This window comes from Cyprinus carpio, chromosome A11 (assembly GCF_018340385.1).
Source record: "Cyprinus carpio isolate SPL01 chromosome A11, ASM1834038v1, whole genome shotgun sequence".
In the NCBI taxonomy this organism is placed as follows: Eukaryota; Metazoa; Chordata; class Actinopteri; order Cypriniformes; family Cyprinidae; genus Cyprinus; species Cyprinus carpio.
Window position 1 is genome coordinate 17254082 of NC_056582.1, and position 19985 is coordinate 17274066.

At 37.4% G+C, this 19985-nt stretch overlaps 1 protein-coding gene across 1 annotated transcript in view; it reads left to right on the forward strand.

Moving 5' to 3' along the window:
* The window catches only part of LOC109074686 (signal-induced proliferation-associated 1-like protein 2), a 65540-nt gene extending 49894 nt beyond the window's left edge, over positions 1-15646 (forward strand). Inside the window, exons 11-21 of the mRNA XM_042766594.1 lie at positions 457-594; positions 1278-1372; positions 1598-1704; positions 3188-3609; positions 4567-4791; positions 6467-6596; positions 8180-8399; positions 10788-10919; positions 14298-14418; positions 14557-14638; positions 14766-15646. Of these exons, the coding sequence (XP_042622528.1) occupies positions 457-594; positions 1278-1372; positions 1598-1704; positions 3188-3609; positions 4567-4791; positions 6467-6596; positions 8180-8399; positions 10788-10919; positions 14298-14418; positions 14557-14638; positions 14766-14912 (1819 nt within the window). The 3' untranslated portion in view covers positions 14913-15646. The remainder of the gene's footprint in view (positions 1-456; positions 595-1277; positions 1373-1597; positions 1705-3187; positions 3610-4566; positions 4792-6466; positions 6597-8179; positions 8400-10787; positions 10920-14297; positions 14419-14556; positions 14639-14765) is intronic.
* Positions 15647-19985: the final 4339 nt, after the last annotated feature.

Sequence of the window (19985 nt, forward strand, 5' to 3'; positions counted from 1 at the left end):
TGATTCATGCTTTCGTATTTCTCAGGAGACGCCTTTCAGGGTGAGCTAATTGGGAACTTGTAGAATTGGGATCTCTTTATAATGCGTGTCGTCTTGTGCAATTGAGTGACTGTGTGTTGCATGCTTGTGTCTTCACCTTGTCTGAAACGCACACACCTTTGCGGCCTCTTCACCCAGGCTGTCATCTCGTCCTCTGCTGGGATCCGTGTTGCACATGGACTGTCATTCCTTCCTGGAGTATGTTTCTCTTATTTCCCCCCTGGAATGCGCAGACGTTCCCCAGCCCTAGAGACACGGGGTCCTGCTATGAATAGAATCTGCTCCACCACTTTTTTTTTTTGACAGTGTTTCCTCCCTCCAGTCCGGAATATGAATGAGTTTTGCTACAGCGCTCTCATTGCTTTTGCCACCAGAGCTTTGATTAATGAGCTTCTACCCTGTGTTTGCTCATTGCAGGGTGTTGCAGGACTTCGAGATGGTTCAGAGTCCATCTGGAAATCCCGGACAGCACTACTGCAGTTCTCCCAGTAACCAATCAACCTCCAGTGACCCCGGTCCCTGCGGCACATGGGCCCAGAAAGCTAGTTATGATGGGTAATGAGTTTCTGTTCGAAGCAGCCTTGTTACTCAGAAATCAAAGAGCTCAGCAGGTTTAGAGGTTATCACAAGAGTCTAATCATATGAGATTTGGTGCAAAGCTTTGGTGCAAACAGAATTAGAATAGAAGATTAAGTCAAGTGAAGTGATACTGGAGTGTAAATTTAATTTCCTCTTTTCTATCATATCCAGAATGAGCTAATATTTCACGACCAGCTATGTGAACATCCGCTGTTCATTCACAGACAGACGCACAACAATAGGAGGTCTATTCAGAGATCAGAGACTTTGCAAAAACAAATCACAGCCATTTTTACTTCTATTGTTCTTATTGATACTCTTCTGGTATTTAAGTATTTATCTTCCTCATTAATTAAAACACTGAATGAGACAGAATGAATAAAATTTGCTGACCAATAAATCGTCATTGTTCACATGTGAATGTGTTGCCATACTTTGCAATGTAGAATTGCAAAATTAGAAATTTTTTCATATATTTTTCGTACCTCAAATGATCAAGGAAAATTTTATTTTTATAATATGACCCCTTTAAGACAATGAGCCACATTTACTCTCCATATGAAATGCATTCATGAGGCATATACAACATCCTTGGGTAGTAAAATCGAAATATCACTAATGAATTCTATTTAATTCTATGTAATCTATTTTTCCAATAGATTACAATCACCTGCCCTTAACGACCAACCAGAAGAAACAGAGGCAGATGGGCACAGGGATATAGAGCACAAGCTGGAGAGGACACGATCTGCCGGTACGGAAGCATTGTTTTTCTCAAGCACCAACGCAGATTAAACTACATTAGTTTTAATGAATTATAGAATTGATTTACCCACTTTAATTGACTTAATTTAACAAGCTGCATTAAATAACTTGAGACATATCTTTTCTGTAAATCATTTGGTTAAGATTAACTAATAAGTTTTAAATGCACAGCGTTCCAATCAATGTCATGTAACATCACATCCATGATTTCCAGGATCGCCTTGTGTTCCTGAAGCCAAGTGGCACATCCCATCCACCAAGATCCTGAACCGAGGTCTACAGAGACAGGGGACGAAAGAATCACCTGGTAAATTCCCTCGGGTAAGTGATCAGTCAATTGAACTATAAAACTGTTACATCCATTCCTCTGAATGGATAGGACGAATATTTTTTTTATAGTGCTAGGATTTGTATTACTCCGCTTGTCTACGTTTACATCATTCCAGATTCAGTTTCCTAGTTTACATATTAACTTTTGGTTATTGGAGCGTGAATGTCTTTTAAGATACAGTAAATGTCTTGTACTCTACAGCAACAGGAACATATGCTAAGTGTGTGCATGTGTCGGTGCAAGTGTTTCTGTGTTTATATGTGTCTGACGGGTGCAGTGACCTCATTAGTCAGGAACGTGTAGTTGGCAGCGCTGCAAATGCACCACGTTTCTCCGTGTGGTTGGGTAGTTGTGGAGGGGAAGTCATTGGTTTGGAGTAAAGAGGGGTTGGCATCTATGGCAGATGGCTCATAGTGTCACATCCAGTCGTGCATTTCCTGTGGGAATTGATGTAAGAAACTGGACGCCAGTTAAAGGACAAGACACTGTACATTCTCTCGTGTCGTGTGCTAGAGAGATCCAACATTAGGAGCTTGTGCATCAGGTTAAGTACAAATCCACCTGATTTATCAAGCGCGAAAAGGTCACCCTACCCTTGCTGCTTGCAGTTTATGTTGATGCTAACAGCAAGAAGTAAATTTTTGGGTCATGTTTATCTCATATTACTTATGCAAAGCCCTCCATTCCTCCATTCCGTGATTCACAGAACTGACAGTGTTTTGCAGTAGTGTATTGACCACACTGCCTTTAGCCAGGGAGGACATTTGGAAATAGTGCACCATAGATCTTTCAAAGCAAACCATGCATTAAAGTTTAAAAATCATCCACTTTCCATTCATTTGAAAGGGCATAAATTTAGACCATGCAATTTAACAGAATAATCAATTATTCATTTACCATGAGATTGGTTACAGTAGGTGGTAATGGTGCAGTGCTGGTTCTTCTATCTGTTGCTGTTATTGCTCTGCTAAATGCACATCAGCGCTCGGGGGGGTCTTCCTTCATCCATTTTTGTTGGGCTATATGTTCACCAAACAGTTAACATATGTCGCGTTTTGATAAAATGGTTTGCTTGCCTTGCCTAGTTCAGGTCATAAAAATTGAAAATTCAGTGAATTGAATATATATTTCAAAATACCCTGATGAAAAATTGTGTAGGATTTACTTTGAAACAATTTTCACTTGCTAGTAAATTTCACAAATAAGAAACAACAAGTAAAACATTGAATTAAATGTGAAATTATTAGAAAGTTTGAAATGGTATTTTCTTATAAAACTTGCTCCAGTGATCTTGGTTTTATTCACGACTTTGAAACATTTTCGAAGTGTATTTCTGATATAATAAATGCAGCCCTATTGAGCATAGACTTCTTTCAAACACATTACAAGTCTTACCAACCCCAAACTTTTTCACTGTAGTGTATTTTGTTTTATTTCTACCATAACACTCGGTCATCATCCATGATTTTCCAGACCCGTGAGAAGAGCTGCCACAGTCATTGCTCCAGCCACTCCAGTAACAACACCCTCTCCAGTAATGCTTCTAGCGGCAGCGACGAGAAACATTTTGGTTCTGGAGACCCGATGGATTCAGAGTCCCTGGGTCTCAACTACATAAAGGGGGCATCTACTGACAGCGGCATAGATACAGCACCCTGCATGCCTCCTCCACCTCCTGCCCTGCCCCTGACTGGGGTGGGACCCTCACGCATGGTCATGAGGGGTGGGAGGGTTGAGACGGGACTCCCATGGCCTCTGGAATACCATGAGGATGCCGAGACAGATGAAGGAAGGGCAAAGATGTTCCTGTCACAAGGATATGTTCCTGCTACACCCACCGGTCATACCACAGATGGCAGCACCGGAGATTTGAGTGAGATCTCTTCTCTTTCTAGGTGAGATGAGAAGGAGAGCGAAAAATTATTATAGATTTCTGGAAAATGTTTGGATCATACTTGACTACTCATTCAGCATTTGCCTAGTTCTTTCATTTTTTGCTTTCATTTTCTGCAACTGCACACTTTTAGACTGACATCCATAATTACACAGGCCGCCGCCTTCTATCCTGGCAGTAACATATTTAAGGGACAAATATTAACAAATATCAGAAAATATAATGAGTGTTATAGTTGCCTGATTCAGTTGCCTGAAGTAAAAACAATGAAAGCTAAGATCTTATGCTTGTTAACATTCTATCCTGATATATAATGCTTTCAAAGAAGAGCAAACATCATGTCTTGTTCTCGTGGATCAACTTATGTCAGTTATACAATGAAAAGGTATTTCTCTATTCAGCTTTGTTGTTACAAATCCACCACATTTTTTTTTTTTTAAGTTGGACTCCTGTTCTGTGGAGTTGGTTTAACAACACAGCAGAAGTATCTTGTTGTGCACAGTGTTGTTATTGTTAACTAAAACTATTCATAATCATTTTTCAGCAATTGAAATAATGCTAAAATATAACAGAAATATTAGATAAAAAAAAAAAAAACTTTTGAAATTAACAAATGTTGCCTTGGCAGCTAACTGAAATAAGTTGAAGTTGAGTAAATTACTACAGCTAAAACTGAAATAAAAATTAAAGTATTAAAAATTCCAAAAATTAATAATTACTGTAATAGTTTAGAAATAATACTAAAATAACACTAGCTGTGAAGGAGTCAGATTGGAAGCAGCTGTACCATTTATTGCTGTTTCAGCAGTCATTATTACTTTTCCCCATGTTCTTGCCTTGACACGAATGCTCTTAAAACCTGATAATTAATGGTTCTTACTAAGACAGACATCACTATTATTTGATAAATTAGTTATTTGATCAGCTATTGGTTTCATTTTGGTCCCCTTTTCCCCAGTGGTTCTCGTCATTCTGGAAGCCCCTCTGAACGCTGTTTGAAGAACTCCAACTCAACTGAGCCCTCGAAAATCTACATTATCTCTCCTACGGACACAACTCCAATTGGAGGGCGGGAAAAGCATTCACTTAGCTGCCAGTCACATGGCGAGAAGTATTTGTCTGGCTGGAAGAAAGGAGAAAATGACCACTTACTGGAGGAGCAAGGGCAAGCTAGAGACTTCAGGTAAGTAGCACTTAATGTTTTATGTATCTTATGTAACATTGGAGCTAGAAAAGAGTTCATAGTGAGATTAAATCATGTTGCTTTTTTTGTTTAACAAATGCATTGACTAGTACCTCTGCATAGCAGTGACATTCGGAAAACCTTTTAGGTCAGTTACACATCTCTTGCTGGCAGCATCTCAGAGATGATCGATGTCAACAGACATATTATGTAACCTCCATCGAACAGAATCCAGACAGTATCTACTTGACACCTGCCACTTCACATTATCAGACTGAAGGCCTGATAAATGTTTCTCTGGTGAATAAAGCAGAGACTTGATTTGATTGACAAGCTCACCAGCGGATGCTGACGTTTTCCTGATGCAAACAATATTTGATGGAAATTCATATTTCGCTTGTGCCAGGTTTAAAAACAAAATCGATTTAAAGCTCTGTGTAATCATTTTTTCCCCTCTTTGTTGCTGCCTCAGTCAGTCAGAGGCTTTGTTGTCTTTACTCCTAAAGACACTGTTGAGGAAATCAAGGTAGCTGAATCATTACCTGACCCTGAATTGTTCACTGTGTTGTTCCTTCCCTCTTGTCCTGGAAAAATGGCACTCTCTATACCCTTAAAGGGACTGTTCACACACAAAATAAACATTTCGTTATCGTTTACACACCCTCATGCCATTCCAAACCTTTATGACTTTTTTCTTCTGTAAAACACAAAATGAGAGATTTTAAATAATGCTGACTATTTAAATAATGGTTTCCTTAAAAATACAATAAATTGGACTAGAGCTTTCAAGCTTCGAAACAAATAATGCAAAAGCAATATAAAAGTGTCATAAAACCGGCACATTCACACTTTTTATTTGAGTCATGTGATAGTTTTATGTGAAGAACAATCCATTTAGGTCATTATTCACTGATAATCTTCCCCTTTAGTGAGCTGCAACTTGTTATTTAGACAGTAAGTCAAACAAAGAATTCAGACCTGTTTTGTGAGCTACATCAAGTGATTCATTAAAAAGATTTTACTCAAAAGACAGATTTATTCATGAATCAGACTTTGTTACTCTGCTGGGGAGAGTCAAAATATTAGATTTTGGTATGGTCCTCACATAAAGCTTTTGTATGGCATCAAAAGACAAGAAATGTTGTGAACCTTTATGATTTTTTTTTTTTTTTTCAAGAATTTAGAAACTTGACAGTCCTAGTCCTGATTGACTTTTGTTATATTAAAAATGGCCCGACCAGGATATGGTTTAAAAATTCACTAAGAATTAATTATGTGAGTTTGAAACAACAGGAGTGTGAGTAAACTATGACAAATTTTCATTTTTGGGTGAATTATTCCTTTCAGACCACGAGTCAATGATCTGTTTTGATTTGTTCCCTGATTAGTCACATCATGACTGTGTGGAGGCTATTCCTTACTCAATGGCCCATAATCCTCTGTTTCATCACTAATGTAACTGCATCCTTGTAGTCCTTGGAATGTTTTGTCTGTAGCACCTTTACAAAGAGAAACCCAAATCTACAGCAACACTTAGAGAGGAGGCACAGTTCACTTTAGATTGATACTACAGCAAAACCTGCTGCTAATTTTTTTTTTTTTTGTCTAATCTGTTTCATTTTCTTTTGTGCTTCCTCTCCTCCTTTGTCTGTGTGTCTCTGTGGCTCTCTCTCAGGGGGCTCTATTTGAGAGACCCATCCCAGGTGGTTAACAGTGCTGGTGAGAAGCTCCAGACGCTCTCTAAGGAGGCCTTTCTCAGGATGCTTCTGCCCGACAGTCCCCCGGGGCAGGCAGGTCGAAGCAAGGTGAGTGTAGAGCTGAGCCCTGGAGGTTGAGTAATGCAGTGAGCAAGTTGTGTGGACATGTTAAAGCAACACTGAAAAACAAAGGAATTATACATTTTAAACATGTTTTGCACTAAATAGATTATTCACTGGTGTGTTACAATGACAAGCAAATCAACTAACCAGTCAGCAGTCTGGGTAACAACCATTTGGTTAACTAATGGAAGTGTCTAAAGGAAACGAGGTCACAACAATCAGTCATTTTGCTCACCTGATCTGCTCACAGCAGTGTGGATTATAAAGCTGCATATGCCCACACGCTCTACGTGTGTGTTAGTCTCACTGTAAGCTTTAATTTGCTTCATTTGCATAGCACTTTTCCCAAATCATATTGTTTCAAAGCAGCTTTATAAAGAATAATGCCTCACAAACCCCCCAGTGAGAAAGCCAAAGGCATAATGCATACGTACACAAGTGTTCATTTGAAACAAAATCCAAATGATGAAATTCCTAGATGACCCACTACTGTAATTCTTTAACATTAGTTAATGCATTTTTATTAACAATACATTTTGTTATTAATTATTATGAATTATAAGTATTACTACTTTAACTATGGGAAAATATTATTATTATTATTATTATTAAGTTAACTGGAAAAATTTTTTTTATTGATAATAATAATGTTATTAGCATTGATATTGTTCCTGCTGTTGTTGTTGTTGATGATGTACTTATTATGATTTTATTGTCATTATTATCATATAAAAATGATTATTCTCATTTAAGTTAACTGGAAAAATTTTGTTGTTATTGATGATGATGATGTATTTTCCAGTTATCTTAGAAGACTTGGTGATAATACTAATGCTAATAATAATGTTGATGATGATAATAAAAATTGTTAATTGAATAGAAATTGTTAATAGAAATAATATATTCCAGTGACATTAGATGAAATTAGATTATAATAAGTGATATTATTGTTTTATATTATTGTTGTTGTTGTTACGACATTTAATAAAATAGGAATCCATAGTTCAGTGTTGTAAGTGGTCTCACTCTGCACAAGCATTAATACTGCAGTGTAGTATTCATTTTTTTCTTATTCCTGAAGGCTGTTATAAGCAGCCCATCTCTGAGTTCTGCTCCTCTGTCACGTTCATGTTTCTAATTGTCTGTTTGAGCCCCTCCCCCCGCCCGTAGACCCCCCGTGAGGACCGTGTCCAACGCGCCTGCATTATTGATGAGAGCGCCATGACTCTAATAGGTCTGACTTACAGACCCACAGTCACTCACTCCGACTGCTGATTGGTCCCCAGCTGAGTCTCATGTTCCCTTAGCTCACCCTCCTCCTGCTCTCCACCCCCCACCTCTCTCCCACAATTCAATTAAGTGATATGTGCTATATTGCCATGGCTGTTTTATTAACAATATTGCAGAGCCTTTCACATAATCATATTCTGATGAATAATATCTTTGCTTCCCCCTCTCCCACTCTGTCTCTCTGCTTTCTCTTTGTCTTCCTGTTACCCGTCGTCTTCTATTTCTATCCCATCCATCTCTTTCCTTCTCCTCTATCTCTGCTTTTTGTGTTACTTCAGATACCACTTGTCGGTCAGTCTCCACGCCGCTCCCTGTACCGGACGCTCTCAGACGAGAGCTTGTGCAGCAGCCACCGGAGGGCGCTGTCCTTAGCTAGCTCTCGTAGCTCCATGCTGGACCAGGCCGTGCCCAATGACATCCTGTTCAGTAGCACCCTGCCCTACCACAGCACCCTACCACCTCGCATGGGTCTTCAGCACGCCGCCAGTCAGCTCAAAAGTGAGTGTTCACAGATGTCGTTAGCATATCAGTGACGCCAACATTGTTTTAAGGATTGCATGTTACGTTTATATATAGTCTGGCCTCAATATGCTGTCCACCTTATCTCAGAATGCATCACAATACCAGCTGTACATGTAATGTAAACACCTTGGATTGCCAGCACTAAGACATGGTTGATGATAATGGAATAAATGAGCTTTTTTTGGCTTATAACAAATTTTTCCATCTCCTTGGTAAGCTCACCACATTCCTTCCTGTTACTGTAATTTTATCCTCTGCAGACTTTAATGTTGTACTTAGTAATGAAGCAAGTAATGATATTATAAATCTGCTGCTAATGCTCTAGAGTGCTAATCATACTATAATACGTCTACTGAAATATTCTAGTAGGATGAAGAGTGTGCTGTAATAGGAAAATCATTATAATAGCATGACTTTTGTGTAAGTATGCTGGACTGGTCACTGAAAGCTGGACATGTTCACGCGATAAACATCTGGAGCGTGACACAATTGAACAGAAGACACGTTCATGGGAAGTTTAACTTCTGTGTACACAATTGCTAAGCTATGTTTCCATCTAAGAGAAAAAAAATGAATATTGCAAAGATATGTGAATAAAGCAATGTTTCTATCTCTTGTGTTTGAGAAATCATGATTTTCAGGGAAAATTGATGAAAATCATGTTTGCTAGCAAGCCGCAAAAAATGTTTTATGTCAAAATATTAAACAATAAAAAAAAAATACTCTTAATAGTAAATCTAAAAAAAAAAAAAAAAAATTTTTTTTGTATTCCTAAAATGGGGGGCTATCTTCTGTTAATTAAATAGAATCTTTAAAATCTAAGAATTAAAAACTATATCTAATCGTAATTTGTAAATTAAATAATTAAAAAACAATAAAAAAAAAAATACAATTTCCAAGCTTTAAAAACTCAAAATTCAAAAAATATTTTTTTTTATCCACATTTTTAAAATTATATTTATTGTCAGATTATTTATGTAATACTAGTGGATGTAATAGTGGAACTCCTTTCTAACTTTACTACTTTTAGAAAAACTGCACTTGTTGTATAGGATGCTGAAAAATTAGCAAGACCATATAATGCAAGTTTATGTAGATCTACAAGTGAAATAGCAATAAATAGCACATATGGAACACAAGAACACGTCCTGTGTGAACAGCACTAATGCCTCTTGGCGTGCTTCGAATACAGACACCTGAGCTGTTCTCCAGCTGTCTGAAACGTACAGTTCCTCTCTCATTATAGCAGAACTCTAAGCCTGCCACCTTCATTCATTATTCAAATCACTCTCACCTCTCTGCTCTCAGGCGAGGCCTGGCTGTCTGCCTGCATGAGCAGACTTTGTGTGAATTTGCGTACGTGTGCTCTATTGGTCACCTAGAGCTAATTTTACTCTGCTTCTGTGACTTGCCGCGTTTGATTCTTTCATCATAAGTACATTGAATTGTGGGTAAAGCTGCCCTTTGGCCCTTGGCTGTTGAGCAGCGGCAACTGCTTTTCTGTCAAGCTGAAATCTCTGCCTGTGGATGAGTGTTTAATGTAGTTTATGCAGCGGTCAGGTCCATTCAGTTGTGTCCTCAGTGACTGTCTCAGTTTCCTCTTAATCGAATTGATCATTATATCCATGATGAGTGGTTCAAGTGTAATTGTGGTCTCTCATGAGTTGAGTTATAGGTCAGAGAATGTTCTGTTCAAATAGCACTTTAAAGTCAACATGGAATCAGATTGGAGCCTTTTTGACTTTCCTAATCAATGTTTCTGCTCTTATTGTGAATGATTCCTTGGTGCACATTATTCCAAATTAAAATGTCTTCATAATCTTTAATCAAAATAAAATTGCTCTCTTTCTCAGAAATGACTTTTTCATGGAGGCAACGTAGGCCTTGTGGCCTATTTTTAAATAATGTTAATAATTAAGTATTATTATTATTCATTATATGGCATATGACTGTTTAAGCATTATTTTAGCAAACCAGTGTGCAAATTTAGCTCCTTTCTGATATAATTTTAATAACCAATCAATTGATGGATGAAAATTTGAAGTGGATGAAGGATGAAGTGATTTAAAAAAAAAATCCCTCCGAAATACGTCATGCTGTAGAAGTGAAATGGGTTACAAATGGGACTTCCAACTGGGTGACTGTTCACAAGAGAAAATAACTGAATCATGAAGAAATAAAGAGACAAAATCAATGAACATAGAAGTCTCAGTATGATGCTTGAATATTGAAATGGTCAAATTGATAAGTCTGTTTCTGTATAGACTGGTGAGATGGCGTTTAGGCTGTGAGAATGGGGGATGAGTCCCATCTAAACATGCACTCTGACTGTCCTCTAATGAACTCTGTGTGCTGTCTCGGCAGATGAGCTCTGGTTCTCTGACGGCTCACTGGCTGACAAGGCCAAGCTGGTGGACACTGGTATGATGCCCCTGCCTGACCCCTCTTCTGGTCTCATCTGGTCACATCTTGTGGATGCTGCACGGGCTTTCGAAGGTACAAGCTTCCGTCATATACACTAAATACAGTATGTTGGTTTGTCATTGAGAAACACCATATTCACAGCTGAGAACGGTCTTGACCTGCTTAGCAAGCTTTGTGATCATAAACTCATTGCTCATTGTTGTGGAATGAACAACTACTGGGTATTTTTCCACAGGGACAGCACTGACCCTTTGACTCTATGGAAAATTTTGTACCAGACAAATGCAGTCCGATATTTTCTTGTCTGACAAAAACTGAGGCAGATTCATTCAACAGCACAGAGTATTTTAGCACAAAAAATCTTTCTTACTAACTAGTTCAGCATTACCAGGCACTAGCTTAAATAACACTGTGCAGTAAATATTTAAATTGAGTCATTGGCAATCCTTTGAGCTCAGACATCCCTTTTTTAATGCAAATGAGTCTCATTATAAAATTTGCCTTATTCACAAAGGTCAGCATTGTTAGCTCAGCACAATTAATGTTGCAGTATATATAATTTTATTTGTAAAAAATGTTGGGGTCTGTAAGATTAATTGACAGAAGTCTCTTATGCTCACTAAGGCTACATTTGAAAAAGTACAGTAAAAACAGTATAATATTATTACAATTTAATATTATTACAATTTAAAATAGCTGTTTCCATTTTAATATATATTTTAAAATGTAATTTATTCCTGTGATAGCAAGGCTGAATTTACAGCATCATTACTCCAGTCTTCAGTGTCACATAATCCTTCAGAAATCATTTGAATATGCTGATAAATAGAAAGTTAAAAAGAAAGTAATTTGTTTGAAATAGAAATTGTAACATTATAAAAGTCTTTACTCTCAGTTTAGATGCATCTTTGCTAAATAAAAGTATAATTAATAAAAAAAAATCTTACTAACCCCAAACTTGTGAATGGTAGTGTATTCTGTCCCAGTAAAGTAAAAGTAAAATCTTTTGGTGTGTGTGTGTGTGTGTATGTGTGTGTCTTTACCTGATTTGCATAATTCCTTTAGTGAATTGGGAGCCAAGACAATGCAGACTTTGCAATGCAGACAATGCAAAATTTTGGATTTCAATGTATTCACTGTAGGCTAGAGAAGTATTGAAAATAAAAAAAAACTTAAATGCCTTAATGTCCTATTATTTGTATTGTTCTGACATAGGTTTCCCCTCAGCACAAAGCTTTAGCCACTCTCACATGCCATTAACAAAGTTAACTGAAGGTTGCACAACAGCACCCATCGCCAACACTGCTCTTGACCATGTCGAAATCACCACGTCTCTATTTTCCGCCCATTCATTTCCTGTGACTGCCTAAAGGCGCATTGTTCCGCAAGGTGCTAATTAGAAGCGGAGAATGTATTTTGAGCATGGAGAAATTAAGCCATTATCACAATGTGAGCCCAGCAAGACACCACTTAGGGAAATGACTCAAGCCATTGCTCGCTGTAATTACACATTTTGGGTTTTGGACGCTTTTACTCATGTGCAATTACAGCTGTTCCCTCACCTTCAACCGGTCGCTGTGGAGACCATGGAGGATGTTGGCGAGGGCACGGCACAGCTCTTCTTGAACTGAACATTTCCTTCTGATCTGCATGTGGAACGAGGGGGGGGGGAAATACATGGTAGATGGCTTTGATTGGCTGGAGGGGTGTCCGGCGAGGCAGCCAGTGTCCCCCTCCTAGCATTGGTTTTTCTTGCAACTCCTTAGAGCCTCGCTCTTGGGACCTGACGGATATGAAAAATGGAATGAGTGTGCAGCTCCATCCCGAAATTGTGACAAATATGAGACCAACATTTCATGGTGGGAGAAATGATTAAGTTAGCTTTTGCCTCAGGGTTTGGGTGCTAACTAGAAGGGGGTGGGGAGGAGGTGATTTTCATGTGCTGCTTTGTGCGTGTTTTTGTTCGGAGCGCTAATAATTATCTGTCTGTTCAACTCTGGCTCAGACAACACCCCTTACTGTGAGACTGTTAATGAAATGAAATGAGAGAGGGGGGTGGAGGAAGCACTGAAAGGTGTTAGAAGAGCTGAGAGTTTCTTAAAGGAACCTCATGAACAGTTTGAGCTCTGCGTTTGACGAAACAATGGCAGGTCAACATCTTGTGAGATTGCTCACGGTATGCTGAATATATATATAAAGGGTCGTGACATGCATTCTTGTTAACAAAGAGCTTTATAAAGAAACTCTCCACTTCTAAGACCACACCTACATGTTTCTACTTGTTCAACCTTTATGTGTGGTGTGAATCCAAATAAAAGCTCTATAATAACATATTTATTAACTTTTGGTCCATGTTTTGCTATAAATTAGTAAAAATCAGTATTTAAAAATTGAACCTAGATAATAGAAAGGGCAAAACACATTCATTTCAGTGATATGAGTTACATTTAAACTAAAACATTAACTTTTCATCCATCTTTTGCTATCAGTGAGTAGAAATTAGTATTTAAAATTGGTCTAGATTGTGAATTTTTTTTTTTTTTTTTTTTTTTTGCATAAAACAAAACGTTTATGTCAGTAATATGGGGTAAATTCAAATTAAAACTGCATAAAAGAAAAAAAAACTTCTGGTCCATTTTTTGCTATAAATTTATAGAAAATGTTTTAAAAACTAGATAGTTTTATCCAAATGCAAAACACCCATTATGTCAGTGATATGGGATAAATTAAAATTATAACTAATAAAACTAAGAATAACAAACATTAACTTTTAGTCCATCTTTGGAACATCAGTGAATAGAAATTGGTATTTAAAAACAGATCTAGACAGTTACATGCCAGTGATATGGAGTAAATTCTAATTTAAGCTCAATAAAAACAATAAAAATCAATTATTAACAGTTGCTCCATCTTTTGCTATCAGTGAGCAGACATTGACACAACAGAAAAACAGCACATTTGACAGTGCACCCCCCCTTTTGCCCTCTAAGCGGAAGTAAAGACACTATATCGGCACTATAAAGCGTCTGAACCCCGCTCCTGTCGTGCCATTAACCCTTCTGCTGCGTTAGCTCCGTTCCCCACTTAATTAACACCTTGCTTTGCTGAAGCTGGTTAACAGTTAGCTCTAACACCTCAGAAGGAGCTGAAAAGGAGGATCATATTTAATAAGCTTTTCTCTGGGTGTTGCTCAGAGCTCCTACCTGAAACATCAGCCTGTATCACCTTAAACTGAAGCAGTATGAATTACCATGTTTCCTGCCTTTAGGGATTTCCTGCTTGTTTTTTTTTCTGTGCATTGCTGTTAAGTGATTAAAAAATATATATTTACAATGTGCAGCGGCTTATATTAAATGATAAACATTTTCACAGTCTTAGGCTGTTACTTCCCTGTATAGATTTGATAATGTATGTTTCGACTTAACAGAATAATTCTTTGCTCACTTTTAGATCAGACTGCGACCTCTCTGAGTTCCCTGACTGAAGAAGAGCAGACCAAGCAGGTTCTGGAGCTCTCTGAGGAGCTGAACAGAAGAGTGGCATGCGTGGACGCCTCAACCCTACCAGCAGGGTAAGTGCTGATGTAGATATCATCCATCCATCCATCGTTCTATCTGTATGTCTGTCTATATATCTCTCCATGTCTGTATGCACATCTGTCTGTCCATATGTGTGCCTAATTGTTCCTGTCTGTCTGTCATCCAAACAGGGAAGGCTCTCCTACTCGTCTCACGGGGAAGGTTAACAAGCTGGAGCTCATTCTCCGACAGCTGCAGTATGACCTTAGGAAGGTAAGAGTCTCGAACATAATAACAGGCGCAAACATAATGCTTAAACAAATCCTTAACAAGCTTCACAGTTAGCAGCATTCACCTCAAGGTAGTTATTTGTAACGTGCTTTGTTATTATCCTCCAAAGGAGCAAGAAGACAAGGCTATGCTGCAGGAACAAGTTCAACACCTTCGTCAAGACAACCTTCGACTGCATGAAGAGAGCCAGACGGCAGCTGCGCAGCTGAGGAGATTTACTGAATTGTTTCTGAACACAATGGACATGAAACCTTGAGCTGAAGTAGTCCATAGCTTCCCGTTGTTGTGCTTCGCAAACTACATAACCCAAGGATAACTAGTCCAGCGTACTGTAAAGAAGATGTTTCAGCATTTGAATGTGAACGTGTGCTAATACGCTAACACACTAAAAACTAAGTCATAGTTGGCAGGACATGAGAATGTGAATGAGAAGAGGGAGAGTAAGACATTAAATAAGGTATGTGATAAGGACCGGAAGGGAAAAATGAAAGCGTTTATGACCAATCGAAGGGTACGAACACGTCGTGATCGTGAATGTGAATGTAATGCGATAAGCCGTGATTTCTTTCTAAATTCTTTGGCTCCTTGGGCTTAACATCTTGAAGCAACCATTATAACTCAAGTTCAGTCCTGGCTTTGTGGCAGTCCATCCCCATCATTTTTCAAAATGTAGACCAGCCAGATGCAGTGTCCGAAGCTCCCCAAGACTAGGTGTACTGTATACCTGTTTTAAAATGCATTTTTGTAAGTAACACATTGAAAGAAATGTTGTAGCAATAATTTTGCTGATGTTGTAATCACAATTGTTCAATAAGATTAGCACTGAGTGTGATTTGGTTGTATTAAAAAGCTTTTATGTAGAAAAAAAAAAAAAGTTTTTGTGTGCCTGATGTTACTGGTGGTAAAAGAATCATCCCTCAGTTATTTTCGTTAATCCATATTACTGTCCAAGTGCTTTCAAAATCCATGCCCACTTATCCTACCTATTACTCTGCCTAACCCAAACAACATACACAAAAAACATAAACTAAACAGTTTAACCTAGTACGTGGGTGGGCTAGTACGTGTGGACTAGCACCTGTAAACCACTTCATATAAAAGCCAAATTTTGCTTGTTGGTGTAAAGTACCTCCAGAAAAATGTCTTGTACCTTCACCCTCTTGTTTAAGCTTATTTAACCTAAGATTGTTATTTTAATGAGAGTATTTTCCTTTTCTGCACTAAAAAGAGTAATGGCTCCATGTGGCAGTACTTTGTATACTTGTGTACCATGTCAGCAGTACTGTGTGTAGCTTGGCTAAGAGGTAACTGTAAATATAAAATGGTTTATTTCTGGGAAGTTTGGATGCTGCTAGAGGACAGGATGTGTTTTTTATGGCCTTTTAAAGAGGTTTTTATTTCTTTGTAAATCTGTTTCGTTGAGGTTGGGATGAAAAGCTTACCTTTGTAAAATAAAGTTTAGGATGTCAATAATGTAAGACTTGTCTTTTTAATATGGAGTTTGTGTTGGATTTCTTTAATTTTGCAATATACAGCAGGGAAAAATAAATAAATTGCAAAATAAATTTGTTATATATGCATAGTTAAGATTGCAAAATAATTTGGATCATCATATTTTGCTTTTTTTTTTTTGTAGTCCAATCAAATTGCAGTTCAAGAAAATTTTACTTGTTTAAAATAATATTATTTAATTAAAATGAATGCATTTTGATGTTTAATTTTAGGAACGCTGTCAGATTTGGGTCAATGTCCAGTGTAAAATCTGCCAGTCAAATTGCAGTTCATAATAATGTTAATTATTTAAATATTATATAAATATTAGTTAAAGTGAGCACATTTCGCTGTTTAATTTTAGGAACACTTTTATAAATTTTTTTATCACAGTGTTGGGTTGATTTCAAATGCAAAATCTGCTAATTGCAGTTCATGGTGATATTAATTGTTTAAAATATTATATGATTATTAATTTGTTAAGATGACACTTGTCAATGTTTTGGGTCGTTGTCAGTGTAAAAACTGGGTTATGAACCAGTTTAGAATCCATTGATCTAAAGGAATGAATGTTGAAGAACTTGTGAACTCTCAGCTTCTTTTTTAAAAGCCAGTGTTTGATCGATACTGGCTTTTGTTATTGATCAGACACTTTGGAAGCTGGATGCATGAGTAGTACCTCTGCATGACAGAAGTGTGACCATCCATGAACTTCTCTACAACGTTACTAGCAAGAAATATGACCTAGAACCAAGCTATTCAACCCACTTCAGAGATGTCTGTGACATATTTAACATTTTTGGCTGTAGTGTTGTTTTTGCTGGATTAAGATAAATAAAAAGCTGAGAAGGTGGAGGAACACGCACAGGGAGCTGAAATGTGCAATAGTCAGTAACCCATTTCAGGAGTCTGTGTTATTTGTGAAAACGCAGAGAAAAATCAATACATTTCTCCTTTTGCTGGTTATGATTGAGAACAGAAATGGTAGCACTGCCCTACATCCATGAAAAACCAGTGGAAAATGTCAATTTTTCTTAGGTGACCTGTGATGGATGGCATGGACCAAGGTGTCTCTGCTCCTGTGGGAACTGACAAGGTGAAACAGTGGTGTATGATTGACGGTCATTCCAAGATCCTCTGGCCAAAATTGGTCACTGTATCTTTGTTTGAGCACAAACTAGTAACTAAGGGTTAATCTGGGATTTCAGATTCAAAGAAACAGTTTTTGTTTGTTTTATTTATTTATTTTTATTATTATTAAATCAAAGGTGCTAGAAGGTCAAATTTAACCCCTGCTGAAAACAGACATGTAATGCCCCATTTATTTATTTGTTTATTTGAAAATAATAGTTAAGGTACATAAGAAAAATATGAGACATGCTTTGGTAAATTAAGTCATAAAAGTTGCAATTACAGTAAGTTAAAATTGTGAAATAAAAAGTTTAAAATATGTAATAAAAAGTCAGTTATGACAAAAAGTAACAAGCATGACAACAATTTTACAAAACATCCACTTTTATATCATAATTTTGACTTTGTAACATAATTATGACTTTTATCTGAATTGATATGTCAATTTTGACAGTTTACTTTTTATTTCTTGACTTTTTTCATAATTTCTACATTTTTAATCTAATAAGTATAACTTTTTATATCATGATTATGGCATTTTACATCATAACTGACTTTTTATTGCATAATTATAACAAAGTATGTCTTAATTTAGACTTTCATCTCATAAATATGACTTAGCTTGTCATAATCTTGCCTTTTATACCATAATTATGATTTACCAAAGCATGATTATTTTCTTATGTGGCAGAAATACGTTTCCATTTTAAGGGGCCATCAAGAGATGAGTAAAGTTACAGAGGGAAGTTATATTTTCTTTTTTTATGTATCTTTTTTTTTAAAATATTTTTCCATTGCAGTTCCGAAAAGAGGTAGACGTTTTTATTGGAGTTTGATTGGAGATAGAAGTCTGAATCTATTTTATTGCTTTTGCCTTTATGGATCTGAACTCTTTCCTTATGCATCTGAAGTCCTGTTTATTTGTGTGCAGTTGTGCATGCATGCATGTTACATTATTAACATCATTAAAAAGCAATGGTTCATGTCTTGCCGCAGGGTTCAAGTGGAGGTCAGTGAATGTCCGCTGATGCCCACCACTCATATGTGATCTTTTGTAGTTACAGTATTAACAATGAAAGGCAAACCACGATGTTCCTGTTGTGAAGATCTGGGAAACATTTGGGTTGCAATTTTTAATTAAGCCTGCAAATCATAGATAACTGCACAAATTAAAAAGATAAAAGCACAACAATTACACATTATTCTCAGACCACAAACATGTGGTTTGACTCACAATCAGTTTGTTTTACACTGATTGTTTTGTACTATGGAGCTTTATAGTCCAGTACTTCTGTGGTATATTCCACCAAGGAGGCTCAGCAAAAATGTTCAGGTCCAACCACAACTTTGAGGAAAAACTGCTGAGTGAGTCAATCTCACTGCCTCTGGGAAAGAAATCAAACGCTCCTGTGATTAGAAAGCTTCACTGCTTGGCATCAAGATAAATGATGGATATGAATTCACAGATTGCAGTTATCCACATGTACCATAAGAAATGTATGCTTTCTTAGCAATAAATCTGAGCAAATAGCAAAGCCACACCTTGTGTTACGTCATAGAACCACCACAACACTGATTAGAGACTTAAAAACCACATTAAGCTACAGAATAAGTGACAAGCCTAATCGTATGCTGAATTGAATCCTTTGTATGTTTGGTTCTGTAACCATAACTTAAGTGCCATAAATGGGTGGATGTGCCTCGTCAGCCTACTTGATGCTTGTTATTTCTCCTTTAGATCCAGCATGATGTACACAGACTGTCAAATGTAACAAGTATATGAAGATAAGCTATGCAGGCACACTTTACCTGAATCTGGAGTGCCTCTGGGCTCTGTTTTGGGTCCGCCCTGCATTTGTTGCTAACAAGTAGAAATAATGAACTCTAGGGCATCAAAGGATACTTGTAAGCCCAGCCTAATACATTCTTTTGATCTTTCTCTACTTGCTGTTCAATAATGAATACATGCTTTTTAAGGTCTTCATACACTGCCCGTCCAAAAAAAAAGTCACACACTCTAATATTTCGTTGGTCTGCCTTTAGCTTTGATTATAGCACGCATTCGCCGTGGCATTATTTTGATAAGTTTCTGCAATGTCACAACATTTATTCCCGTCAACAGTTGCATACATTTTTTTGGCAGGATCTTGTATTGATGATGGGAGAGTCAGACCGCTGCGCAAAGTCTTCTCCAGCACATCCCAAAGATTCTCACTGGGGTAAAGGTCTGACTCTGGACTCTGTGGTGGCCAATCCATGTGTGAAAATGATGTTGCATGCTCACTGAACCACTCTTTCACAATTTGAGCCTGATGAATCCTGGCATTGTCATCTTGGAATATGCCTGTGCCATCAGGAAAGAAAAAATTAATTGATGGAATAACCTGGTCATTCAGTATATTTAGGTAGTCAGCTGACCTCATACTTTGGGCACATAACATAATCATCCATGCAGTAATTATCCAATGGGAGGATCTTACCTATTTGCTTAGTTAAATCCAGGTGTTGACTTTTTTTTTTTTTTTTTTTTTGGATGGGCAGTGTGGTTGTAGGGTGAGCCAATGGGGCTAAAATTGTAAAATAGGAAATAACTTGACATATACTGCATGTCCAAAAGTGTGAACACCCTCTCCTACTTAACAGGTTTGGCTATTGATGTTACACACATTCCTAACAGGTGCATAAAATAAAGTCATGCTATCTTCTT